Source organism: Podarcis melisellensis (assembly GCF_964234715.1).
Source record: "Podarcis melisellensis genome assembly, chromosome: 8".
Lineage (NCBI taxonomy): Eukaryota > Metazoa > Chordata > Lepidosauria > Squamata > Lacertidae > Podarcis > Podarcis melisellensis.
This window is the reverse complement of record NC_138540.1, coordinates 11,126,767-11,152,383: the sequence shown is the minus strand read 5'-3', so window position 1 is coordinate 11,152,383 and position 25,617 is coordinate 11,126,767. Positions and strand designations below refer to the sequence as shown.

Sequence of the window (25,617 nt, the reverse complement as noted above, 5' to 3'; positions counted from 1 at the left end):
GACGTTAGCAGAGTTTACACGCAGCATAAAATGGCTTTGTCTGAGTCAACGTGGTGTCTTCAATAGCTCAACACCCGTGCTTCTATTCTATCAACTGTTTATTTAGAAGCATACAGAAACAAAAGAAAACCTACAGAATCAAGCTGCGTGCTTGCAGCGTTCTGCCTCTAACAAAATGAAACCAACTCTCTCACATTCTCAGACACTCTGCAGCCCAGAGAGAGCTCAGCCCACTGGTCAAAGGAAAATGCCTGGATTAAATGGGCAGTGCACCCAGTGAATAAGAACGCCTCCTGGGAGTGTTAACTCGCAGCAGAAAGGCATCTTCTGCTCAGCTGCATTCCTTTTCTAAGCTTTGCATCCCCACCTTGATGTGCACATACATGTCTCCTCACCGAACCTGCTGGAATTTCTGGCCTAAGCCCCAAAAGAGGAGGTACCATATCTTTCGCTCTATTGGATGCACTTTTTCCCCACCAAAAATGAAGGGGAAATGTGTGTGCGTCCTATGGAGCGAATGCAGGCTTTCGCTGAAGCCTGGAGAGCGAGAGGGGTCGGTGCGCACCGACCCCTCTCGCTCTCCAGGCTTGGGGCAGTTCCCGCCGGGCTCCCAAGGCTTGCGGATAGCAGCCTGCAGCCCGAAGCTGTTCTAGCTTCGGAATGGCTGTGCAAAGCCTCCGCCTTCACCCCGCTGCCCTGCGGAGGCTTGAAAGGCTGTCCCCGAAGCCAAAACAGCGAGACGGGGCGCTGTGCAGCCCTCCGTCTCGCTGTTCTAGCTTTGGGATGGCTGCACAAAGTGCCTTCTAGCTTTGGGATGGCTGTTCTAGCTTTGGGGTGGCTGTGCCTACACCCCGCTGCCCTGCGGAGGCTACGAAGGATGTCCCCGAAGCCTCAAGCCTTTGGAGGGCAGCTGCGCTCCAAAGGCTTCAGGGATCTTTGAGGCTGGTGGTGGTGCGCGCAGCCTTTGCGCTGTTCCCCGACCTGCTCTTAAATGCACCTTGAACACACCTTGTTTTAGAGGGGCAGAACAAGAAAAAAAAATTCCCCCCCCTGTTCTCCCCCTCCTATGGTCCGGTGCGTCCTATAGAGTGAAAAATACGGTATACGGAGCCTACCAGGCAGAGTAGATGCAAGATGGCTGATGAGCAAAGACGAAAACAACAAAAGATGGGGGGAATGACAATACAGTCCTACTGTTCCCCTTCTGCCCAGGTCTGAAAAAGATGCCTTGGAGACGACCCTCTTTGAGATCCAGCAGCACCTCGCCCAGCTGGAGACCCGAAAGGAGCAGCTGGAAGCCGAGAGGCAGGGCTTGCTCCATGCCAAGGAAGCCTTGCAAGGTATCCTGGGAGGAAGGTCTTCCTTTGGGTCCTCTTGTGCCACCCCCCTGTCTCTTTCCCTTCAGTGACTGGGTGTGGGAGTGTAGATGGAGGTTTTTATTACCCGACTTCACCGGCAGATGTACTTGCTTTTAAGCTGTGCGCCTGCCTCCTTCGAATGCACCTGGGACCCTCCTTGCTTTCCCTTTCTTTAGAGGGGGTGGGGCTTTCTCCCGACAGAGGCGGGGCTCCTGGCTGCTAAGCCGCCACCCTCAAGCCCAGCCACGCCCCCTTGCATGTAGTGGTGCCTGCTGGGCTGTCCTTGCCCCCAATCAAGCCCCTCTTCTGAGAGCCAGTGTGGTGTAGTGGTTAAGAGTGGTAGTCTCGTAATCTGGTGAACCGGATCCGCGTCTCCGCTCCTCCACATGCAGCTGCTGGGTGACCTTGGGCCAGTCACACTTTGTTGAAGTCTCTCAGCCCCACTCACCTCACAGAGTGTTTGTTGTGGGGGAGGAAGGGAATGGAGAATGTTAGCCGCTTTGAGACTCCTGAAGGGGAGTGAAAGGCGGGATAGCAAATCCAAACTCTTCTTCTTCTTCTTCTAATCGCCCCTCCTCACTCCATCCGAGGTTTTTGGGGGACAGGAGGTGGGCAGGTGTGGAGGGCTCCTTGGTCCTGAATGGGGTAACTGTGCCCTTGAAGGACCAGGTACGCAGCCTGGCAGTCATTCTGGACTCACAGCTGTCCATGGAGGCACAGGTCAATTCTGTGTCCAGGGCAGCTGTCTACCAGCTCCATCTGGTACGTAGGCTGAGACCCTACCTGCCCACAGACTGTCTCGCCAGTGTGGTGCGTGCTCTAGTTATCTCTCTTGGATTACTGCAATGCGCTCTATGTGGGGCTACCATTGAAGGTGACCCGGAAACTGAAACTAATCCAGAATGCGGCAGCTAGACTGGTGACTGGGAGCGGCCACTGAGACCGTATAACACCGGTCTTGAAAGACCTACACTGGCTCCCAGTATGTTTCCGAGCACAATTCAAAGTGTTGGTGCTGACCTTTAAAGCCCTAAACGGCCTCGGCCCAGTACACCTGAAGGAGCGTCTCCACCTCCATCGTTCTGCCCGGACACTGAGGTCCAGTGCTGAGGGCCTTCTGGCGGTTCCCTCGCTACGAGAAGCCAAGTTACAGGGAACCAGGCAGAGGGCCTTCTCGGTAGTGGCACCCGCCCTTATGGAACACCCTAATACCAGATGTCAAAGAGAAAAATAACTACCAAACTTTTAGAAGACATCTGAAGGCAGCCCTGTTCAGGGAAGCTTTTAATGTTTAATATGTTATTGTATTTTAGTGTTCTGTTGGAAGCTGCCCAGAGTGGCTGGGGAAACCCAGCCAGATGGGCGGGGTATGAATGAATAAATAAATAAATAAATAAATAAATATTATTATCCTTGACCTCTGTCCGTCTGTCCTTCCCCAGCGGAGCTGGCTGCCGTCCGCAAGGAGATGGAGGCCGAGATAAGCCGACTGGAGCGAGACAAGGACCTGGCGGTGCAGAAGCTCATTCAGACGGAGCAGGAAACCCAGGCTGCCTTGAGGAGTGCGCAGACGGATCACGAGGAGGACGTGGACCGTCTCCAGAGGGAGAAAGTACGTGCCGCCCCCCCCCAGTCAGGTGCAGAGGGCTGGGTCCAGGACCACTCTGGTCCTTGGGGAACATGCTGCCCTCAGGGGACAGGACTGCAGAGAGGAGCCTGGATTGCAGAAGGCCCCAGATGTTTGTGGGGCTCCCACGAATGGATACAAAGGTGCCGGCCAGATCCTAGACATGCAGGCCATTTGCTCTTTGCTGGCTCTCGCTGTCCCTAAGCTGTTAAGCACGTGCAGCTGCTCAGTTGTTGGCAGGTGACCCAATCCCTCCCCTCCAGGAATCTGTCTGACCGCTTTTAAAAGCCAGGGGCACCATGTTGCCTGGAACAGTTCTTTCCTTTTCTCCCCCCAAACAGTTTTTGATCTGGGCTTCCACTGAAATGAGGCTGCATTTTAAGTAGTATTTTAATCTTGTTTTTAAGTTGTATTTTAATCAATTGTTTTCATATCTGATGTTAGCCGTCCTGAGCCCGGTCTTGGCCGGGGAGGGCGGGGTATAAATAAAATTAAATAATAAATAAATATCCTGAATCTCCTGCCCACCTGCCTCATCGGGTGACCCACCAACTATGCTCGACTTTCACCCCAGCATGTTAACATGCTTGCCTGTCACATGTTCCCTGCTTCCCTCAATTTTTAGGTTTCTTAAATTTTTTTGTTAAAATGAAATCTCATTAACCTTATGGGTTTTCATTTCCTACCTTTTGGTCCCTCCTTCGTGTGCCTCCTCCTCAAAAAGTCTCCGGAGGGTGGCAACACGAGAACGGGGCCTTCTCTGCAGTGGCTCCCTGTCTGTGGAATGCTCTCCTCGGGGAGGTTTGCCTGGTGCCTTCATTATACACCTTTAGGCACCAGGCAAAAACATTTCTTTTAAACCAGGCCTTTGGCTGACCAAATCAACATCCTATACCCTTTTAAAATGTGGCTCTTTTTGTTATTGGAATGTTGTTTTTATTAACCGCCCTGCGACCTCTGGGTATAGGGTGGTATATAAATTCTAGAAATAATAATAATAATAATTGATAATACTGCAGGGTAGGGTGGGGCAATATGTCAATATATTGTCCAAAACTGTTTTGAAGTCCATATCGTGATACTGGTTTCATAATTTTTAAACCTGGAAATATATCGCAAATTCAAAAACCCAGATATCTCCCTGGAATCAATCTTGGGCCAAGCACTCACTTGCCTGGTATGAGAGCTTTCGGTTGATTGACAAGGAGTGGTTCTTTATAGTAATAATAATAATATTAAAAATTATTTATACCCTCCCCTCCCCAGCCAAGACCGGGCTCAGGGTGGCTAACAACCAATAATAAAAACAAGTTGATTAAAATACAACTTTAAAAACAAGATTAAAATACAACATTAAAATGCAGCCTCTTCCCAGGAGGAGAAAGGAGAAAAGAAAGAGGGGGAGGGAATGAAATTGATTCTAAGCCAAAGGCCAGGTGGGACAACTCTGTCTTACAGGCCCTGCAGAAAAAATCAGATCCTGCAGGGCCCTGGTCTCATGAGACAGAGCGTTCCACCAGGCCGGAGCCACTGTTGAAAAGGCCCTGGCTCTGGTTGAAGCTAATCTAACTTCCGTAGGGCCCGGGACCTCTAGGGTGCTGCTATTTATGGACCTTAAGGTCCTCCGTGGGGCATACCGGGAGAGGCGTTTAGCCATTGAAACTTGGCTGTGGAGGAGGCTTGTCCACACGGGCATGGGAGGGTCCACTCCTGAGCTTCTTCACCCTGTCGGCTTGGCAGGAGGCGCTGCGCCTGGAGCTGGAAGCAGAGCGCGAGGAGATGCTGCAGCGGCTGAGCCAAGAGCGCGAGGAGATCCTGGCCCGCCATGAGGCGGAGAAGGAGGAGCTGAGCGAGGAGATCACCAGCCTCCAGCAGGAGCGGGACGAGGGACTCCTTCTGGCCGAGAATGAGAAGCAGCAGGTGAAAGTCTGGGGGACGGGGAAGGAAGGAAGGAAGGAAGGAAGGAAGGAAGGAAGGAAGGAAGGAAGGAAGGAAGGAAGGAAGGAAGGAAGGAGGTGCAAGCAGTGGTGTAGCATGGGGGCCCCACGGGGGAAGTTGCCCCGGGTGCAAAATTCTTAGGGGTGCAAAATTTCAACACCCAGTGCTCCTGTATTGAAGTTGTATGCTTCCATCACATGGCTCCTCCGTGCGAAACAGGAAGCGACCTCACCAGGCAATGGAACAATTCTTCTTTTAGGCATGTGCATGCACGCTCCATCTGTTTACCCCACCACCCCGCTCTGCATGGCCCCGGGCCCTGGCAACCCATGCTATGCCACTGGGTGCAAGGCCCCAGTCCACCGCCAGCTCTGCAAGACTCCCCACACACTGTAAATTCCCCAAAGCGGGACACCCAATCTTGCCACAGGGGAACCTTGCCTGGTGCCTCTCCTCACTGGCCATAGCCCAAGGATTTGGGGTGGGGAAAGAGAAACAGCCCACTTAGCTCCAGAAACCACCAAGGCATCAGACGTCGCATTTTTCCACGATTCGCTGTTCCGCCAATGTGGAAGTTGTGGCGTTGAGCCTCCCTCAGTGCGCAGGAGGGCTACAAGAGTGGAGATGTGGCTCCCCAGTGTGTCTCCCTGCTGCTCCAGAGGCTGACTCCCTCGCCCCCTCGCCCCCAGGCGCTGTCTCTCAAGGAGTCGGAGAAGGCCATTCTCCTGGAGAAGCTTTCAGGGGTGCAACAGAGTCTGGCCAGCGTCAGCCTGGAGGCGGAGAGGCGCAAGCGAGACGCTCAGAGTCTGCAGGAGCAAGAGCGGGTAGGCGGTGTCAGGGTCGGGGTCGGGGGGGGGGCTGTCTGATGGAGAACAAATGTTTGCACCACGAAGGGCCAGCTCCTGCAACCTGGCTCAGCTTAGCTGAATGGGGCAGGCTTGAATTGTACTTTTGTTTTTTTCTGAACCCCTCGTCCCGTCCCCCCCCCCCAACTTTTTTCTGGAGCAAGGAGTTCTGCAGTGCTCGAAAGCCCCCTGTGTTGCTGGAAGCTTTATTCTGCCTCTCCCTTTTCGACAGCGGACGTGGAAGCAGATGTTTCCAATTTGCTTTCGACACTGAGGGCTAGAAACCTGCTCCATCTTTTCCTTTGTTGTTTTAAGCATGATCTGAGTTTCTCCGGAGGTCGCACCCTTTGCCTGGTGCTTCAGCCTGTGTTGTATACAAGCAGGGCTTTTTCTTTTTTAAAGCCAGAACTTAGTTGGGTGCCATTGCCATTATAAGAGAACAAGTTCATGGTGAGTTCCGGCACCTCCTTTTCTAGAAAAATAGCATTGTATACAAGCCCACCCTGGCTGGTAGGATATGGAGCGTTATGCAAGGATAAGCCAAAAAGCAGAAGCCAAACTCCTTGGCTCTGTGGGGCTTTGTTCCGGCCTCTTCCTCCACAGCCTTTTCTGTATTATTTTCTCCCTCTGGAAAATTTTATCTATCTCCATTATCCAGACAAAATGGTGCCTGGCTGCTGAGGGGTGGGACGCTTCTTCTAGGCCAGAGAGCTCCATTTCTTCGTCTTGTTGCAGAGCACCATCAACGCCTTGAACTCGGAGCTGCGGGGCCTGCGTGCCCAGTTTGAGGAAGCCATTATGGGCCACGAACGGGAGGTGAAGGTCCTCCACGAACAGGCCAGGGATCTGATGAAGCAGCGAGAGTCGGCCCTCCGTGAGGTGAGGGGCCGATGGGAGGGAGGGAGGCCTTCATTGAGATTCAGTGACAATAACACCACCACCTGAGCTGCTGAGGAGTCTGGGGAAGACCAAATTACCTATTTCCTCCTAAGGTAAGGGCAATGGACATTGCTAAGCCTGGCAGGACAGCTTACTCTATGGCATTAACCCCTTCATACATTAATTAGACTTAAACATGTTGGTTATGTGAGGCTGGTTATCCTACCATTCTTCTGTTACCCCTTCAGTGGAGCAGCTGCTTTGCACTGCACGTAAAAGCCCCGGGTTCAAGCCCCTGCCTGAACCCAGGAGAGCACCTGCTGCTGCAGAGGTGGACAGGCTGAGGGCCTAACCCTGCACAAGGCAGCTCCCTGCACTCCTGCCCTTGCGCTTCAGGCAGCCTCAGAATTCCAGGCAGGAGCCTAACTCTGGCTCTTTGCTCCATCCTCTTCCTGGCCAGGTGGAGGAGCTGAAGATGCAGGTGCAGATGGTGGAGGACGCGAGGGACCAGACCCGCCGGGAGCTGCTGGAGGCACACCGCAAGTCGCGGGAGGCCCACGAGGCCCTGGAGGCTCAGCGCAAGGAGGCCGTGGACCTGCGGAGGAGCCTGAGCGATGAGGCCAAGGAGAAGGAGGCCCTGCAGAGGTCCAATGGAGAGCTTCGTGTTGCTGTGAAGAGGGCCGAGAGTGAGCGCGTCAGGTGGGGAGAGAGAGGATCCTGCTGCCTTCTGCTCCAGGGAAGGGGAGAATGGAGGGGGGCAGGGTTTGACTGCCTAAATCCCACCTCTGCCACAGATTTAATCTCTTCCTCCACCCCACGTGGTGTCTCTCGGCCTCAGTTCTTTGTCTGTAAAAGTGGCATACAGTGGTGCCTCGCAAGACGAAAAGAATCCGTTCCGCGAGTCTTTTCGTCTTGTGGTTTTTTCGTCTTGCAAAGCAAGCCCATTAGCGGCTTAGCAGATTAGCGCTATTAGCGGCTTAGCGGGCTTAGCGGATCAGCTGATAAGCGGCTTAGCGGATCAGCTGTTAAGCGGCTTAGCGGATCAGCTGTTAAGCGGCTTAGCGGATCAGCTGTTTAGCGGCTTAGCGGCTTGGGAAAAAGGGGGGGGAAACTCTGCAGGAACTCGCAAGGCATTTTCGTCTTGCAAAGCAAGCCCATAGGAAATTCGTTTTGTGAAGCACCTTGAAAACGGAAAACCCTTTCGTCTAGCGGGTTTTCCGTCTTGCGAGGCATTCGTCTTGCGGGGCAACACTGTAATGGCAAAGTCAGTTCCACAGAGTGGATGGAGGAAACATGTGGTAGCTTCGCAGCTTGGCTCCATCTTGGTGGTTGATTCCTGAGCCTCTCACCCTGAGGGCCGGAAGGACCATGTCGCTGGCGTCCAAACACCCCTCCTCTCTGCTTGCCTCCAGTTTGAAGCGGGCCAACGAGGAGAAGGAGCAGAAAGTCGCCATCTTGGAGGAGGCCCGGGCAGCTGTGGGCAAGGAGGCAGCCGACCTCCGCAGCAGCCTCCAGGACGTGGAGCGTTCGCGTCTGGAGGCCCGCCGGGAACTGCAGGAGCTGCGGCGGCAGGTAAGGCCTGGCACGGGAGAGGGGAGGGGCTGCCAGGGAAGTGGGAGCCATGACTCAGCCTCCCTTTCCACTGGGTGGAAAGAGACAGCAGGTGCACAGTTAGTTATGCAAAGGCGAGACTAGGGATTCTGTGGACTACTGCTCTGGCCAATTGATGTCTTGCCAAATGCAAGGCTGCTCTTTTAAAATGAGATTCAGAGGCAATACAAACACAGGTGAGCGAGAAGGTTAAAGATTTTATTCTAAACAGCGAACATTATATACATTACCAAGCAAGCACTTCGATATGCTACTTGAAAGCCCTCAAGAAGCGGAGAAGCGACTCCCCCAGGTAGCCTTAGTTTGCACGGCCCTGCGATCGATCAGTCTGTGCACGAGCTTCTCAGAACTCGGCCCAACACCATCTGATTTATAGGTGTGGTTTGCCTGAGTACCTATGTGCTCCCAGCTAAGTACAGATTATTCATTAGCCACCTCTTCCAATGACTCACTTTCTTCAAACAATGTCCAGCAGCAAAAGAAGGTACCCAGCAACATCACTTCCTTCCAACAGATTAAAAAGGTAAAGGTAAAGGACCCCTGACAGTTAAGTCCAGTCGCAAACGACTCTGGGGTTGTGGTGCTCATCTCGCTTTACTGGCCAAGGAAGCGTTTGTCCACAGACAGTTTTTCCAGGTCATGTGGCCAGCATGATGAAGCTGCTTCTGGCGAAACCAGAGCAGCGCATGGAAATGCTGTTTACCCTTCCCGCCAGAGCGGTACCTATTTATCTACTTCCACTTTGACATGCTTTCGAACTGCTAGGTTGGCAGGAGCAGGGACCAAGCAATGGGAGCTCACCCCGTCGCGGGGATTCGAACTGCTGACCTTCCGATCGGCAAGCCCTAGACTCAGTGGTTTAGAGCACAGCACCACCCATGTCCTTCCAACACATTGGGACTAGGAAATTAAAGGCTGTTCTTCACCCATCAAAGAGCTTAGAGAGGAGGAAGCAAACAGGAGCAGGAATGATAACCATGTTAGAGCACTATCTCCTCAAAATACAAATATCTTCTGGATAGATTGCCCATACACACCCTCTTCCAATTCCCAGGACATGGTGGGTTTCAGTGCACTGAAAGCAGCACTTTTGAGATGCTTTGGGGCAATCTTGCAGCTCCTGCCAACGTAGAGCAAATCTCATTGTTGATGAGTCTGAATCATGGGTGCTGGCTTTGAGGTTGTTCAGTATAGACAGCTTTAGCATGCTCAGGCGTTGTCTTGCCTCCTTGTGGGTTGATGCTTTGGGTTGTACCCCTTCCAGCGGCACTGTCGGGTTGAATGGGTAGCCCCGTCTATAGTGCATTCCAGCATTTTGAAGTTTTTCTGTATAGGTTTTAAAGGCACGACTGTGATTTAAGGTTGCCAGACACAAATCCTGCATAATAGGTGCATTTTGGCCTTTCCATTCCAGACTGTCAAGTATGGAAAGTTCTTTTTAAATAATGGTCTCCTTAGTAGAAAAGCAGGGAAGTTCGAAAATAATGACTCTGGACCTGCTGTTGACAGTTTGGAAGTGCTGGCCTGCTATGTCGGCTTACCCTAGATCAGAGGCATGCCATCCTTGGGCTGCCTCCTTCTTCCTGCTGCTCAGAAGTTTGAAGTTGATCAATGGGCTCACCTGATGGTTTTCGTTTCTGTTCTGGTGTTAAATGGGATCCCTAGTGCATAGTCTATAATGAGCATGTCTCGCAGAATCAATTTTTTTTTGGTTTTCTGGTCGGATTGGAAGTTTGATAGTACATGGGTAGTTAGAATAAAAGAATTTGCCATCTTATTAGATGTTCAAAGTGCCTGAATGTGGGGGTTCCTGGTCATTCACTGTAGGGCTCCATCACCCCCCTATTTCTTGCTCCCTCCTCCTTGACGCTTTCTCTCTTCTCTTCCCCAATTCTCTTTCTCACGTTTTCATGCCACTGCTAGGACTGGGCGATATATTGTTTGAAACCAGTTTGAAGTCCATATCATGGTATCAGTTTCCTAATTTCTGGCCTTGTAATATATTGCAAATCATGATGCGCATGTGTGTCCTATGTGAAAACCGCAATGTGGGGAAAACTGTCAATGCTTTTCTCGATTCCTGCAGACCCTTTGACACTGCTGCCTCAGCTCTCTCACAAGAGCAGAAAATTACGATGTGGGGAAAACCGTGAAGCCAATGTCTCTACATGTTGTTGTTTGTTTAGTTGTTTAGTCATGTCTGACTCTTTGTGACCCCCTGGACCAGAGCACGCCAGGCACTCCTGTCTTCCACTGCCTCCCGCAGTCTGGTCAAACTCATGCTGGTAGCTTCGAGAACACTATCCAACCATCTCTTCCTCTGTCGTCCCCTTCTCCTTGTGCCCTCCATCTTTCCCAACATCAGGGGTCCTTTGCAGGGTTGCCTCCACATAGCTCCATCGTTATTTCAGGCATTGTGATATATCGGTATATCACTATGTTTAGCTGGTGATAGACCACAATGTTGAAAACCAGATTTTGCCCAGCCTTAGCCGATGCCTTTTCCCCCCTGCATCTCTCTCCCTCCCTCCCTCCCTCCGTCCACCCGCCTTCTCTCTGTTTTTCTGGTTGGAGTCAGCTAGCTTCCAAGAGTGCTGTGGAAGATGTTTCGGAAGCTTGTTCCGATAGGTTTGGCAGGCTTTGGAAACTGTTCAGGAGCCTGCAGGACCTGTTTTCCACAGGCTGAAATGAGCCGCGAATTGCAGCAGCCTGCTGCATTGCCACATCCTCCCTCTCGAACCTCCTTCTGCCCCTCTGAAAAGACAAGGGCCCGTCCATCTCTGGGTCCACCCCCTTCACTCTCTCTCAGCTTGCAAGAACCAGGATCCCTCCCTTTGCCGCCCTTTGCACAGGTCAAGATACTTGACAGCGAAAACACCAAGAAAAGTCAAGAGGTGGCTGAGCTCCAGGCCCGGGTAGCCCTGGATGAGCAGCGGGACGAGGAGAGCAGGAGGGAGTCTTTCAGCCTCAAGCAGAAGATCGTGGAGAGCGAAGCCACACGGGAGTCGACCCGGAAGGAGGTGAGGGCCTGGCCTGCAAACCTTTCATGGCATTGTCCCGGGCAGACAGGAAATCCCCTCAAGCTCTTCTGGGGTGGGCGCTGCTTCCTGGGACCTTGATATATGGCGAATTCCCGCGGCAGAGTGCGATTGACCTGAGCCCAGCCTTCAGGGTGCCCTTGGCAGAAAGCTCCGTTTCTGATCTGTCATGTACACTTCATTCCATTTCTTTTTTTAAATTTGTATCCTGCCTTTCTGTACAGTGGTGCTTCGCAAGACGAAATTAATTCGTTCCGCGAGTTGTTTCGTATTGCGATTCTTTCGTCTTGCGTAGCGCGGATTCCCTGGGTATTAACAGCTTTAAGAAAAAGGAAGCAAACTCGCAAGACGTTTGCCCATAGGGAAAATCGTCTTGCGAAGCAACTCAAAAAACGAAAAACCCTTTCGTCTTGCGCGTTTTTCGTCTTGCGAGGCATTCGTCTTGCGAGGTACCACTGTATTACCAAACACAAGGCGGATTTCGAGCCAAAGAAATAACAGAATAGCACAGATCACACACCTAATAACTATCTGATCCAATACAAAAAAAAGTCACAATAAAACCATAACTTTAAAAAAGCAACTCGTATGAAACAATGATCACTTAGAATAGCATAGTAAACAGTAAAATTAAATATCAGCAAGTAATAATTAAGCAGCTTGCACTTAATGATTACAGTAAATAATTACTAAACTATAATCGGTAAAAAAATAATGACATAGAAGACCACAAAACAGACCCAACCATGTAAAAGGATCAAATTGATTAACAAGGACACACAACTTATAAAATTATTGGCTCATTCTGTGAGCCCTACCACTGACTAAGGGGGGATGGCCTGCACCCCTCCCCCTTAGTTGCTTGTGCGCTTATTTAGGAGTAAGCCCAGCAGAGCTTACTTCTGAGTAGACCTGCACAAGACCGACAGTTTTACTCTAAGGTTCCTCTGGTGAAAACTGAAGCCGGGGCAGTTTAGTTGGCAGCACTTCTTTGCCTCTGACTCTGCCCACTTCTTGTATGTCGCCCCCAACAGACTTATTTTATTTATTAAATTTATATACCGCACCCCTCATCCAAAGATCTCAAGGCAGTTCACGGAATAAAATACACCAGTAAATAATTAAACCAAGGCAACGAAACAGTAACCCAACCTTCCCACAGACATATTTAAAAGGCTGTGGGATATTAATCCGCCAAAGGCCTGGTTTCTCCAGACGCCTGAATATATGCAATGAAGGCGCTGGGAGAGCCTCCCTGGGGAGAGCACTCCACGAATGGGGAGCCACTGCAGAAAAGGCCCCGCCTCGCGTTGCCACCTTCCGGGCCTCACCTGGAGGAGGCACACGGAGAAGGGCCTCTGATGGGGAACACAGAGTCTGGAGCAGTTTCTATGCTTGCCCACCCTGTGCCTCTTCTTCCCTCCTCGCCAGCTCCTCAACCTGCAGAGAAAGATGGTGGACTTGGAGGGCGAGTTCCGCTTGCGGGAGAGAGGCCTTCTGGGGAGCCTGGAGGAGGCGCGCGGCAACGAGAAGAAGCTGATGGACAACGGCCACAACCTGGAGGTCAAGCTAGAGAAGGCGCAGGCCGAGGGGGCTGAGCTGAGCCTGCGGCTGAGCGCCTCCGAAGGACGGGTCCACGGCCTGGAAGCGGAGCTCGCCCGCGTGGAGGGCCTGAAGCGCGACGTGGAGTTCAAGCTGGGCCGCCTCCACTCGGCCCTCCGGCGCACCATGGGCATCGGCCACGGGGGCCGCGCCCCCAGCCCTGCCTTCAGGGCCCGTGGCAGCTCCCCCAAGAGGCTCTTCTCCCCCCCAAAGGGTAAGTGCCGCCCTCTGAGGGGCAGAGACAGCCACAGTCCACTGGCCTTTTGCTGAGATCTTGGCGGCTTTTTAACACTGGCAGCCACTTCCTTCTTGCTTTCTCTATCTAGGGGATGTCACCACAGATGGACCAGGGAGCCCCACACTGCAGGCAGGCAGCTTGGCCTCCCGCCCCCTCTCCCCAGAGCTCGCTGGCTCCCCCAGCCGGAGCGAGCAGCTGGTAGCTGACATCGACCCAGAGGTGGTGCGCTCCGCACTCCGGGACTTCCTGCAAGAACTGAGGGAGACACAGCGAGAGCGGGTATGGCTGGCGCACGGTCGGGTGGATCTCTGCTTTCCCATGAGGTTCTGAGCCTTCGTGGGCCCCCTCCACGCTCGGATCCTGACAGCCAGTCGCCTTGTCATTCTTCCTTCCTTCCTCTCCCCCTTCCCGTCTGTCCTCCTTGGGGTCCAGGATGAAGCCCGTTCCCAGCTGGGCACCTTGAACGGCCAGCTGGCAGAGATGGAGGCCGAGCGGGACGTCTCTGTGACTCGTGTGCAACAGCTGCAGAAGCAGGTGGCCGAATGCGATGAAGGTGGGTTGGAGGGGGTCTGAGGTCTCTTGTCTACTCTGCTGTGTCACCCTTAGGGCTGGACAATATAGTGGTGCCTCGCAAGACGAAAAGAATCCGTTCCGCGATTCTCTTCGTCTAGCGGTTTTTTCATCTTGCGAAGCAAGCCCATTGACAGCTTAGCGGATTAGCGCTACAGCGGTCTAGCGGCTTCTAGCGATCAGCTGTTAAGCGGCTTATCAGCGGATCAGCTGTTTAGCGGCTTAGGAAAAGGGGGGGGGAAGTGGAAAAAACCCACGGGGACTCGCAAGATTTTTTCATCTTGCGAAGCAACCCCATAGGGAAATTCGTTTTGCGAACCGCCTCCAAAACGGAAAACCCTTTCGTCTAGCGGGTTTTCCGTCTTGCGAGGCGTTTGTCTTGCGGGGCACCACTGTATCTGGTTTCCAACATTGCGATAGATCACGAGCTGAACGTTGCAATATACTGATATATCGTAGTGTCTGAAATAAGAATGAAGTTGGTATTCAACTTCATATCACCAGCTAAACATTGCAATATGCTGATATGTCGCAATGTCTGAAATAAGGATGAATTAGCTGGCTTCATGGTTTTCGCCACATTGTGAATTTTGCACAGCACACACAAACACCATGATTCGTGATATATTGCCAGGTCAGAAGCTATGAAACCGATAACACAATACGGATTTCAAATCGCTTTTGGACGATATATTGATATATCACCCAGCGCTAGTCACCACCAGCCTTGTTTCTGCGCTGGTTTTTTCAAAGGTTTCCTTGAATAAGACCCCCTCCTGAGTTTTGTATGAAGAGCGAAAGGGGGGGGGGAGGGTTTAAGAAAACATCTGCTAAGCTGTTAAACTGCATTTCCCATGGGGAAGTGAAGTGTGGGGTGCCCCACCCTAAAATAAATGGCAGTTTCTGTCTAAGAGGAGCTGGGTCATGAATCTGCTTGGCCTGGGCTTAAGGACCTAGCAGAATGTGGCAGGATGGAGCCCATGTGAGGGGGGGTGGGGCAAAGGAGAGGTCTCTTTCTACTCATCAGCCTTAAGGGACTGGGGTGGGTGGCGCCATTTCATGCTGAGAGATTTTTTTTTTCAAATTTCCAGTTTTTTTGTACTTCCACCAGCTCCTCCACCAATCATCCATATTTTCTATTCATTTACGCATTTTTCATGACTTGTATTGCCAGTCAATAGTAACTTATCGCTTCTGTTTTTTTTTTTACAATACATCTTAAGCAATCACAAAGCCTCTTTGAAACCGACTAACGTTGTCTGTACATCACATCTGTTTTCCAGATAATCCGTAAACTTTCCCCAGTCCTCGATGAATTTGTGCTCTTTTTGTTATCTAATTTTCCCAGTCATTTTGTCCAATTCTGCGTAATCCATAAGTTTCATTCTCCACTCTTCAAGTGTCGGTAGATCCTCTTGTTTCCATTTTTAATAATAATAATAATAATAATAATAATTTTTTATTTATACCCCGCCCTCCCCAGCCAAGGCCGGGCTCAGAGCGGCTTACAAGCAATAATAAAAACAAGATGAATGATTACAACTTAAAAACAAAAATAAAATACAACATTAAAATAATGGAACATTAAAATATTAAAATGTAGCCTCATCGCAGGAGGAGAAGGAAAAAAAAGGAAAAAAAAGAGAGAGAGAGGGAGGGAATCAAATTGGCTCCAAGCCAAAGGCCAGGCGGAACAACTCTGTCTTACAGGCCCTGCGGAAAGAAATCAGATCCTTTTTGGGCCATTAGTATTCTTGCCGCTGTTACTGCATATTGAAAAAGTTTATAGTCCCTTCTATTAATCTCTCTTCCTGTTATTCCTAGCAAAAAGGCTTCTGGTTTCTTTACAAATGTATATTTAAACATCTTTTTCAGTTCATTATATATCATTTCCCAGAAACCCATTATATATCATTATACATCATTTCATGCTGAGAGATGGGGGGGGGGGGCACTTGCTGACTCCGCTGAGTCACTGTGAGCTCCATGCCGTGATGTGTCCTTGCTTTCCACCAGGATGGAGGTTTCTAGGGGAGATTTCAAGGGCCACAAGCCCTGCCTTGCCCTCCCTTTGCCCTGCCTCTGCCCACTGAGCGCTCTGCTCTCTTTCCTTCTCTGCAGGGAGGCGCAGTGCAGACGGGAAGCTGAGCGGTGCCCAGACGGCCCTGATGCAGCAGGAGGAGACCCTGCGCCGGAACGAGAGGGAGCGCAAGGCCCTGGCAGACAGGTTGGCCGCACTGGAGCGGAGCCTGCAGGCGGCCGACAGCGAGCGCAGGGCCACCCAGGTGAGGCCACACTAGGCAGGGAAGCGGGACCACAGGGCGAGGAAGGTGCCCAGGAGGAGGCCGGTCTGCGAGCAAGGAGCTCCACCTCCGCTCCCTGCCCCCCTCACTCCTTCCAGGACCTGGCAGCAAAACTTGGGGGGGGGGGGGACAATGGACTTGAAGCTCCCTCCCCAGTCACCAGGTCCATCACTGGATGGGCCAGGAGGGGTTATTTTACACACACAAGGCCTAGCTGTCAGCTGATCTGTGTGGGTTACTCCTCTGGTGGGGTAGGAGAGCCGGGGTGGGGAAAATCCACATCTGGCAACCAACGTGCCGCTTTGGTTTCAGATAATATCTGGGTAAAGGTAAAGGTCCAGTTGTGGCTGACTCTGGGGTTGCGGCGCTCATCTCGCTTTATTGGCCGAGGGAGCCGGCGTACAGCTTCCGGGTCATGTGGCCAGCATGACAAAGCCACTTCTGGCGAACCAGAGCAGCACATAGAAACACTGTTTACCTTCCTGCTGGAGCGGTACCTTTTCATCTACTTGCACTTTGACAGGAGCTCACCCCGTCGCGGGGATTCGAACCACCGACCTTCTGATCGGCAAGTCCTAGGTTCTGTGCTTTAACCCACAGCGTCACCCGCGTCCCCTAATATCTGAGTAGATGAGTCTAAAAAGCCCTGGACGCAAATTTTCACGGCCGTCTAGCACCTATGGTGGTTCATTGACCAGAAGTAATGTATTTAGCGTTAACTCTGAAAGTGTATTCTCAATTCTGACCAAACTAAGCCTCCTGGTGTATATTTTGCTACGATCAAGGAACAAAGTTGGGCGGCTGCCAAGGGGCCTGGCAGAGGCCAAGGAATATGCTGAGCTGATGAGGGAGAGGGGGGCGAGCAGCAGCAGCAGCAGGTCCAGCTCAGGTCTGGGCCACCAGTTGTGCTCTCCCCAAGCTTGCCACCGTTTCTTGTAGAGAAAGAGGCTGTTGTTCCCTTTTCTTGGATTAAAAGTTGGAAGAAGGGGGTCCCCATGTGATGGGGGTCCACGAGAGGGTGGGGAGAGAGAAAGAGAGAGGAGCAGGAGGCATGGGGGGCACTAAAGTGTGTGACCAATGCCTAATAAATGCTAGAAAACGTTTGCTTAAATCTTGGCTCAGAAGAGACATTCTTTCTTGGCGAATATTGCTGAGCTGGTCAAATTCTTGTGAAATGTTCCCTCGTGATACTTGAACTGCTCTGAAAAGTGTTGATAAAACAAGAAGGTTTTGGGTTTTGCTTTGTTTTTAAAGTGCCACTGAGCATGTTCAGAGTGCTTTTCCATGCCTGGGGCTGGTCCTGGCTTCTCTATGGAAAGGGTAGCACTTGTGTGGGTGAGGTAACTTGGCTGGAGGTGAGCAGTGAGATCTCTTGAGTGCTGGTGGAGAGAATTAATCGCCAATATGGCCAGATGAGAAAAAAATGGTTGTTTTCAAGGCTGCCTCCCCCCCGCCCCCGCTTGGCATGGTTAACCCTGGAGGTTTTTAACCATGTTGTTCTGTGTGTGTGTGAAACAAGAGACACAGGTGGCGCTGTGGTCTAAATCACTAAGCCTAGGGCTTCTTGATCAGAAGGTCAGCGGTTTGAATCCCTGGGATGGGATAAATAGGTAGATAAATAGGTGCTGCTCCTGCAGGTAGGTAAACGGCGTTTCTGTGCGCTGCTCTGGTTTCGCTAGAAGCGGCTTAGTCATGCTGGCCATATGACCCGGAAGCTGTCTGCGGACAAATGCCGGCTCCCCCGGCCATTAAAGCGAGATGAGCGCCGCAACCCCAGAGTTGTTCACGACTGGACTTAACTGTATGGGGTCCTTTACCTTTACCTTTTTGTGTGTGTGAAAGGGGGTTGGAGTCCTATTCCAGATCATTTACTCCCCGGACAGATGTGAGGTGACCAAATTCTTGGAGGAAAAGAGGCAACTTTAGGGGGAAAGAGTTTTCCCTCAGGACTGAGGGAATTGCCAGAAGTCTCAGGCACCTCCTTGAAACCACTGACACCCCACCACCACCACAACCATAAAAAGAGAAATAATTTATGCAGAGGAAAAGTTAAAGGAAGCATATCCTTCCCAATGGGAAAAAGGAGGCAAATTCTAAGGCAATTAATGCAGATGAAGCCCAGAACCCCAAATTAGCATTGCGATTCCTCTGGAGTCCTTCAGAGTTGCCAGAGAGACCCCTGGAAGCCATTGGCTGAGAGGAGCAAGAAGACCCTGGCAAAGTGCAGCTGTTGGACCCCTCTGTGCCCCCCCAAATGCTGTTTGACCTGCTGTCCAGTTCTGCCTCTCATCAGGTTTTCATTCCCTCTAAGCCAGGGGTCACCAACCTTTTTCAGCTGTGTGCCGGCCCACCATCCCTCAGACCATGTGGTGGGCCGGACTATATTTTGGGGAAAAAGAAGAAGAACGAATTCCTATGCCCTCATAATAACCCAGAGATGCATTTTAAATAAAAGTACACATTCTACTCATGTAAAAACACGATGATTCCTGGACCGTCCGCAGGCCAGATTGAGAAGGCGATTGGGCCGCATCCGGCCCATGGGTCTTCGGTTGCCTACCCCTGCTCTAAGCTCTCTGTTCCCTCTGCCGGGGCTTCTTCAACCCGGCCAGTTTCCTCAGAAAAGGCCTGAGGAAACTGGTAAAGGCCGCCCTCTCCCTCCTCTCTTCTTCCCTCAGGAGAAGATCGGCAAGATGAAGGCCAGCGAGGCCAAGCTGGAGCTGGAGAAGCGTCGCCTCAAAGACATCCTGGATGCCTCCGAGAGCCGCAGCACCAAGTTGGAGCTCCTGAGGCGGTCACTGGAGGGTGAGCTGCAGAGGTCCAAGCTGGTGCTGAGCGACCGCGAGGCGGAGATCCAGGGGCTGCATGACAGAATCGACATCCTACAGAGACAGGTGACTCCCCTCAAGCCGTCCTGATCAGCCTAGCCTGCACTGACTGGCAGCAGCTGCTCTCTGGGGCCTCTGAGAGGAGGGTGGCTGGGTGGGCAGGCTCCCTCTTGCAGCTGCTTCTGGGGATGAACCCAGGACCTCCATGGTCAGAGCCTGGAAGGCTTCTTGCAATCACAGGAGGTGGCAGCTGGCTCTGCTTGTCCACAGTTTGTGGACAGGACATGCAACCGGCAAGTGGGGAAGAGGATTTATTTGGCTGCCACCTCTCAAGAGCCGCTGGGACACCGCTTCTATACCCTCCAACGTTTCTCCAATGAGAATAGGGACGTCCTATTCAATAAAGCCCCAAACGGCCTCTGCCCACCATACCTAAGGAGCGTCTCCACCCCCATTGTTCTGCCCGGACACTGAAGTCCAGCTCCGAGGGCCTTCTGGTGGTTTCCTCCCTCCCTGTGAGAAGCGAAGTTACAGGGAACCAGGCAGAGGGCCTTCTCGGTGGTGGCGCCCGCCCTGTGGAGCACCCTCCCACCAGATGTCAAGGAAATAAACAACTATTTGACTTTTAGAAGGCAGCCCTGTTTAGGGAAGTTCGTAATGTTTGATGTTTTATTGTGTTTTTAATATTCTGTTGGGAGCTGCCCAGAGTGGATGGGGAAGCCAGCGAGATGGGCAGGGTATAAATACCTCCTCTTCCTTCTCTTTCTTCTAGCCCACCTATCTGACTAGGTTGTCCCAGCCTCTCTGGGCAGCTTCCAATATACAGTGGTACCTCAGGTTACAGACGCTTCAGGTTACAGACGCTTCAGGTTCCAGACTCTGCTACAGTACCTCAGGTTAAGAACGTTGCTTCAGGACGAGAACAGAAATGGCACAGGGCAGTGGGAGGCCCCATTAGCTAAAGTGGTGCTTCAGGTTAAGAACAGTTTCAGGTTAAGAACGGACCTCCGGAACGAATTAAGTTCTTAACCCGAGGTACCACTGTATATAAAAACATAATAAAACATTAAACGTAAAAAAACCAACCACTTCCCTATACAGGGCTGCCTTCAGGTGTCTTCTAAAGGTTGTATAGTTAATTTTCTCCTTGTCTTGGGTGTGTGTGTGTTGCATAACTCCTTTTCCTCCTACATTTCTCTGATGAAAATAGGGACGTCCTAAGGGAAAGCGGGACATTCTGGGATCAAATCGGAAACCGGGACGGCTTCTGTAAATCTGGGACTGTCCCTGGAAAATAGGGACACTTGGTGGGTCTGAACCGGGCAGCCTAATCTGTGTTGTCTCCCACCCCCCAGGTGTCTGAGGCAGAGCAGAAGGCCAGTGCACTGCAGCTGTCCTTAGACCGCCTCAGTCTCTCTCTGGCGAAGGCTACGGAAGCTGAGAGCTCCCTGAAGGAGAAGGTGCAGGGGCTCAGTGCCTCCCTCTCCGAGAGCCAAAACAATGCCAGCTCAGCCCAGGAGAAAGTGCTGCAGCTGCAGAAGGCCCTGGCGGCCAGTGAGCATGACCGGAGGGTCTTGCAGGTAAGGGGGCTGATCAGCAGAGTGCCAGGCAGGCCCTTGGGCTGCAATTTGCTGCCTCCTCGCCCTGGGTTGGCTCCACTGGTAAGTCCCCCCGCCCCCAAGAAGGGCAGGTGAGGCAGCAGAATGGGGGAAGGGGGATGGCTTCACAGCAAGAACCCACGTCCACGTTGTTGCTTTTTTCAGGAGCGGCTGGATGCGGCCCGCCAGGCCGTCTCGGAAGCCAAGAAGCAGAACGGGATCCTCTCCGAGCAGCTCCAGGCGATGAAGGGGCAGCAGGGGGAGTTGGAGCTGCAGAAGGAAGAGCTGGAGGGGCTGGTCAAGCAGCAGGAAGAAGTGAGTCCCTGGCCCTCCCCACCCCTGGACAGAGCATGGGGTTGGGGGGGTTGGAGGAGAGACCCCTTAGGGGGCAGCGGCAGCAGGTTCCCCCAGCAAAAATACTCCAGGGAAATGGAATTCTGCGACCTGCTGCGCAAATTCCGCCAGCGCATGCATAATGCAATGCAGAGCGGTTTTATTGCTTGGGAAGTACCGTATTTTTCGCTCCATAAGACGCACGTTTTTCCTCCTAAAAAGTAAGGGGAAATGTCTGTGCGTCTTATGGAGCGAATGTGTGGTCGATCACTGGCTCCCTTTCCGGCCCCGGCCCCTTGCCCAGGCCTCCATTGCTGAATGTTCTGCAGACGGAGGCTGTTTGTTTCCCCAGTGACATTAGATTATCTGTCTGAAAACTGTAGAAATGACTCCCTTTCCTTTCCTAAAGAAGCTGCAGAACTGTGAGTTGAACCCCGTAAAAACAGGATTTTTTTCCCTTTGCAAAGTAAGCTCAAGAACTTTGAGCTGGTTCTCAAAAGAAGGGGCTTTCCCCCTTTGCAAAAGAAGCTGCAAAACTATGAGCTGATCCTGCCAGAAACGGGACTTTCCCCCTTTCCTTTTCTAAAAAGTAGGTGTGTCTTATGGTCTGGTGCGTCTTATGGAGCGAAAAATACGGTAGCTGCAGAACTTCCTTCTGAGGTCCCAGCAGCGTTTGGCAGACTCGAGCCTGAGATGTTTTCGTCGGGAGTTTTTTTAATGGAAGTTTTGGGGGTTGAGGGTGGGTTCCTGTGCCCAGAGCCGGGCCTCCCCACCCCCGAGCCTCCCACCTGTTGCCCCAGAGGCACCGTGCAGGTGGGCAGGGGCGGAGGAAGCTGAATGGTCCTGCCAGGGCGACCTGCAGAGCTCCACATTGCCTTTCTCTCCTCCCTTCCATTGCAGCTGCTGCGCCAGAGCCAGGAAAGCGAGGCCATCGGCCTGCGGAGCCTGCAGAAGGTGCAGGGCGACAGGCGCCTCTTCCAGGAGCGCGTCAGCAGCCTGCAGCGTGCCTTGGCGCAGCTGGAGAACGAGAAGCGGGAGGCAGAGCGCTCGTCCCTGCGCCTGGAGAAGGACAGGAACGCCCTTAGGAAGACCCTTGACAAGGCGAGCCCCTCGGGGTCCGAGCAGAAGGGAGGGCAGGGGCCGGCGCGATGGGCAGGTGGTCTGTCGGAGCTTGCCTTCCTTCTGAAAGAACAGCTTGAGCATGCACAGAGGGCCTTTCTGTGAAGAAACACATCCGCAAGAGGCAGCGGGGGGTAGGGGGCGGGTGCTCAGCTTCCTGACACCTCTGCTTTGACACCCCCCCCCAGGTGGAGCGGGAGAAGCTGAAGACCCACGAGGACTCTGTGCGCCTCTCTGCCGAAAAGGGCCGCCTGGATAGGTCCCTCGCCAGTTTGGAGCAGGAGCTGACAGAGGCTCAGCAGCAGATCCGGCTCCTTGAGGTAACGACTCTTCCCCCCCCACCCCAATGAAGGTTTTCCTCCCTCCCACAGCTAACTCAAATGTTCCAGTCTGTCTGGGGGCATGTGCAGAGGCGACCACCAAACCAAGAACTAAGACACTTCATTGGCAACTCTTTCCGTTTAAAAGAAGTCATTCTCAAGATGGTAAATGTTGTACCCAGCCCCTCTGTCTGTGGTTGCCTTGTAGGAGCTTGGTCACATCTCCTTTCTCCCTCTGCTGCAGAGGTCCTAGGCACACCTACTCAGGAGGAGGCCCCTTCCCAAGTGGTCTGTGGGGTTTCATCTTTGGGAAATCTGACTCCTGGCCAGGCTCTGCCCCCCGCTTTTAGGCGATGCTCGAATTTCCCAACTCGAATTTCTTCTGTTCTGATTGGTGTGCTCAACTGCTTTCTCTCCTTTGATTGGGCTGCCTTCTCCCTGGAGGAGAAGCTTGGCATCACCCGGAGGACCCTAGCGTGGAGTCATGTGTCCATCCCAAGTGCCTCTCAGGGGAGCAGCCCTGCCTACTCCAACCCCCCCTCCCCCGGCCCATGCTGGACCTCAGCCATAGAATCACAGAATCCTAGAGTTGGAAAGGGATCTAGTGCAGGGGTCAGCAGGGGGCCGGTCCACTGTCCCTCAGACCTTGTGGGGGGCCGGACTATATTTTTTTTGGGGGGGGGAAATGAATTCTTATGCCCCACAAATAACCCAGAGATGCATTTTAAATAAAAGCACACGTTCTATTCATGTAAAAACACCAGGCAGGCCCCACAAATAACCCAGAGATGTGTTTTAAATAAAAGTACACATTCTGCTAATGTAAAAACACGCTGATTCCCAGACCGTCCGTGGCCTGGATTTAGAAGGTGCTTGGGCCGGATCCAGCCCCTGGGCCTTAGTTTGGACACCCATGATCTAGTGCAACCCCCTGCAATGCAAGAATACGCAGCTGCCCCTTGCGGGGATCGAACCTGCAACATTTGTGTTATCAGCACCACGCTCTAACCAGCTGAGCTATCCAGCTGCCTTGGCTAGGAGGAGACAAGGAGCCCTGTCTCTCTCCACAAGGAGTTTGGAGGGGGAAGAGAGAAATGCCTGCTGGTCTCCTCCTGCTGGTTCTGCCTTTGGCCCTGTTAATGAAATGTGAGTGTTGCCAACCCCACAAGGAGCTAAAGATTCAGCATAGCCCATTTTTGCCTCGCTTCTATGGTTCAGGCACGGAGGGGCAAAAGGAGCTCTGCCCAACACTGACCACCCACCCCCAATGGGCTTTTGCCTAGGCTGGCAGGAGATCAGTAGGCGCTGCACATGCTTCTGAGGCTTATCTCCAGTCTTAAAGACTAGAAACTCGGCTATCAAGTTGAAAGCAGAGGTGGTTGCAACTATTGAATTCTGAGATATTTGCTGGGGAGGCGGCTGGGTGCCACAGCAACCATGAGGCTCGAGAAGGCACTGGGCCCCCTGGCGAGGTTTCCTTCCACTCTCTCCTTGCCCAGGCACAGGTGGCAGAGTTGGAGCAGGCCCAGACCAGGGTGGACTCCTCAACCCGACACCGGCAGGACCTGCAGTTGGAGGCCGAACGGCTGCGCAGCTCTCAGCTCCAGGCAGAACACACCTTGGATGCCCGGGAGAGGGCCCACCGGCAGCGGGTCAAGGGCCTTGAGGAGCAGGTGGGCTTCTTTCCCCGCCTCCGTGGCAGTCTGGGGGGGTGGGGGGGGGCTATGACCACAGGAGGACCCAAATGACCCCTGCTTCCTGCCTCTCCCACAGATCTCCACCTTGAAGGAGCAGCTGCACCAGGAGGTACGGAAGGGCCAAGCCAAGTTCACCCCAGCATCCATCCTTTCGGCACCCTAGGCTGGACATGCCCCCCTGCCCCGCAAACAGCCCACTTAGAGGGGTGGGGTAGAGGCCTGTGTCCCACCTTCTTACTACTAAACAAGCTAACCATCATTTGGCCAGCCTGCTCCTGGGATCTGCAAACCTCTCCATTGATTTGTGTAAAAGACAAATGGCAGGGTTTCTTTTTTCCTTGGCCATTTGCTCAGATCTGACCGATTCAGATTAATAGGCTGAAGTTCATTCATTCCAGTGGGTCTACTCTGAATAGGACTAATGTTGGCCACAAGCCGCTCTTTTTATTTTAATGGACGCCTATTCGGACTGCATCTGAAACTCCTCCCTTCAGCGCACCATTGCAAAGAGATTCATTTAGTCACAGAGTTTATTTTCAAACAGCGCTATTCTTCCCCCCAGCCCCATGGGCAGTTGTGGGGCTCATGAGGGTGCAGGCAAAGCCCTGCAGGGAGAGGGGCCTGAGAGGAGACACATGTCAATCCGTCTAGGCTGATGTTTCCTCCCTTTCTTAAATGTGACCAAGGTGGTGTTGGTGGTGGTTGTTTTTTACCAAAATGCTCACACTAATTGTGTATGTTTATACTTCTCTTTCTTTGGTTCTTTGTGTAACCGTTAATCAACGAACGTAGAAACTTATATTTTTATATTTCTGGTGGTGTTTGTTATTATGAATAAATGTGGACAAGAATAAAAACCTCCTCTTCTCACACCTGGTTGGTTCTTGGAGGAAAGAAATTGTAATACTTTGGGGTTTGTTTTATTTTATTTAAACGTTTTGTAGAAAAGTAGGGAGGGGAAATCATACAAAAAGTAGGTGTGCAGCTATGGTGGAAGTAAAAACAGCTGCACCCTGACCTTTGGTTGCGCTTCATGGTGGTGGGGAAATGGAAATGGGGGTCTTAATAGCCCCTTGGCCCTCCTAGTGGTTTTTAATATCCCACCGGCCCCTGCAGAGCCCGTGAATCACGGGTTGAGCTGCTTTCCCTCTAGCAACGTTTTTTAATTAAAAAAAGTAATGAAAATTAAACACACTAGACTATGAATGTGCACAAGGTGGGACTCTGCCCTTGCTTCCCGTCGCCGCCTCAAATAGCACCAGTGACTTCCTGCGAGGCCAAACAGAAGGAGCAAAACGCCAGCCAGGAGAGGCGGTCTTGCGGCTGAGTCACTCTCCCTCCTCCTCTGGGGGTGGGCTCCTGCGGCGGCGTCCATGGTGCAGAAAGGCCTCCCCTCTCGCCCAGCTCCAGCTCAGCAGCCGCCACAGCTTCTGACGCAGGAAGTGGCCACGCTCTGGCAGAGGCCGCTGGTTGCCATGACGCCACACTTGGAGAACTTGTCCCGGCAAAGGTCAGCTGCAGGGGGAAGCGGGGAGCAAACAGAGGTCTCCTCAAGCCCCTCGAGGAGGCAGCCTTGGGCCTAGAGGTTTCCCTCATAAGCAGGCGGAGATCCATCTTATCGGGGCTAGATGCCCTCTTTGGAAAGCTGCTGCCCACGTATGCCCCTCGCAGCCCATGTCTGCCCCCATGGCTACAGTCCCAGGACTGCTTCAT

The 25,617-nt window shown here is 52.4% G+C and overlaps 2 protein-coding genes across 11 annotated transcripts in view; one reads left to right on the top strand and one right to left on the bottom strand.

The window, feature by feature from the left end:
* CROCC (ciliary rootlet coiled-coil, rootletin) overlaps positions 1 to 24,808 on the top strand; it is a 67,131-nt gene extending 42,323 nt beyond the window's left edge. Inside the window, exons 19-37 of one of the 2 annotated variants that reach the window (XM_081923089.1) lie at positions 1,213 to 1,340; positions 2,801 to 2,970; positions 4,726 to 4,905; positions 5,613 to 5,747; positions 6,504 to 6,647; positions 7,108 to 7,346; positions 8,060 to 8,219; positions 11,111 to 11,278; positions 12,728 to 13,112; positions 13,225 to 13,415; positions 13,569 to 13,689; positions 15,828 to 15,991; positions 18,688 to 18,903; positions 20,193 to 20,417; positions 20,601 to 20,750; positions 21,669 to 21,869; positions 22,076 to 22,207; positions 23,713 to 23,880; positions 23,981 to 24,808. In XM_081923089.1, coding sequence (XP_081779215.1) covers positions 1,213 to 1,340; positions 2,801 to 2,970; positions 4,726 to 4,905; positions 5,613 to 5,747; positions 6,504 to 6,647; positions 7,108 to 7,346; positions 8,060 to 8,219; positions 11,111 to 11,278; positions 12,728 to 13,112; positions 13,225 to 13,415; positions 13,569 to 13,689; positions 15,828 to 15,991; positions 18,688 to 18,903; positions 20,193 to 20,417; positions 20,601 to 20,750; positions 21,669 to 21,869; positions 22,076 to 22,207; positions 23,713 to 23,880; positions 23,981 to 24,067 — 3,364 coding nt within the window. In that variant the 3' untranslated portion in view covers positions 24,068 to 24,808. Of the gene's footprint in view, positions 1 to 1,212; positions 1,341 to 2,800; positions 2,971 to 4,725; positions 4,906 to 5,612; positions 5,748 to 6,503; positions 6,648 to 7,107; positions 7,347 to 8,059; positions 8,220 to 11,110; positions 11,279 to 12,727; positions 13,113 to 13,224; positions 13,416 to 13,568; positions 13,690 to 15,827; positions 15,992 to 18,687; positions 18,904 to 20,192; positions 20,418 to 20,600; positions 20,751 to 21,668; positions 21,870 to 22,075; positions 22,208 to 23,706; positions 23,881 to 23,980 lie in introns of both variants that reach the window. The other variant, XM_081923088.1, reaches the window with a different exon arrangement.
* MFAP2 (microfibril associated protein 2) overlaps positions 24,809 to 25,617 on the bottom strand; it is an 89,963-nt gene continuing 89,154 nt past the window's right edge. For all 9 annotated transcript variants that reach the window (XM_081923170.1, XM_081923167.1, XM_081923165.1 and 6 more), the window contains exon 9: positions 24,809 to 25,419. In XM_081923170.1, the coding sequence (XP_081779296.1) occupies positions 25,316 to 25,419 (104 nt within the window). In that variant the 3' untranslated portion in view covers positions 24,809 to 25,315. The remainder of the gene's footprint in view (positions 25,420 to 25,617) is intronic.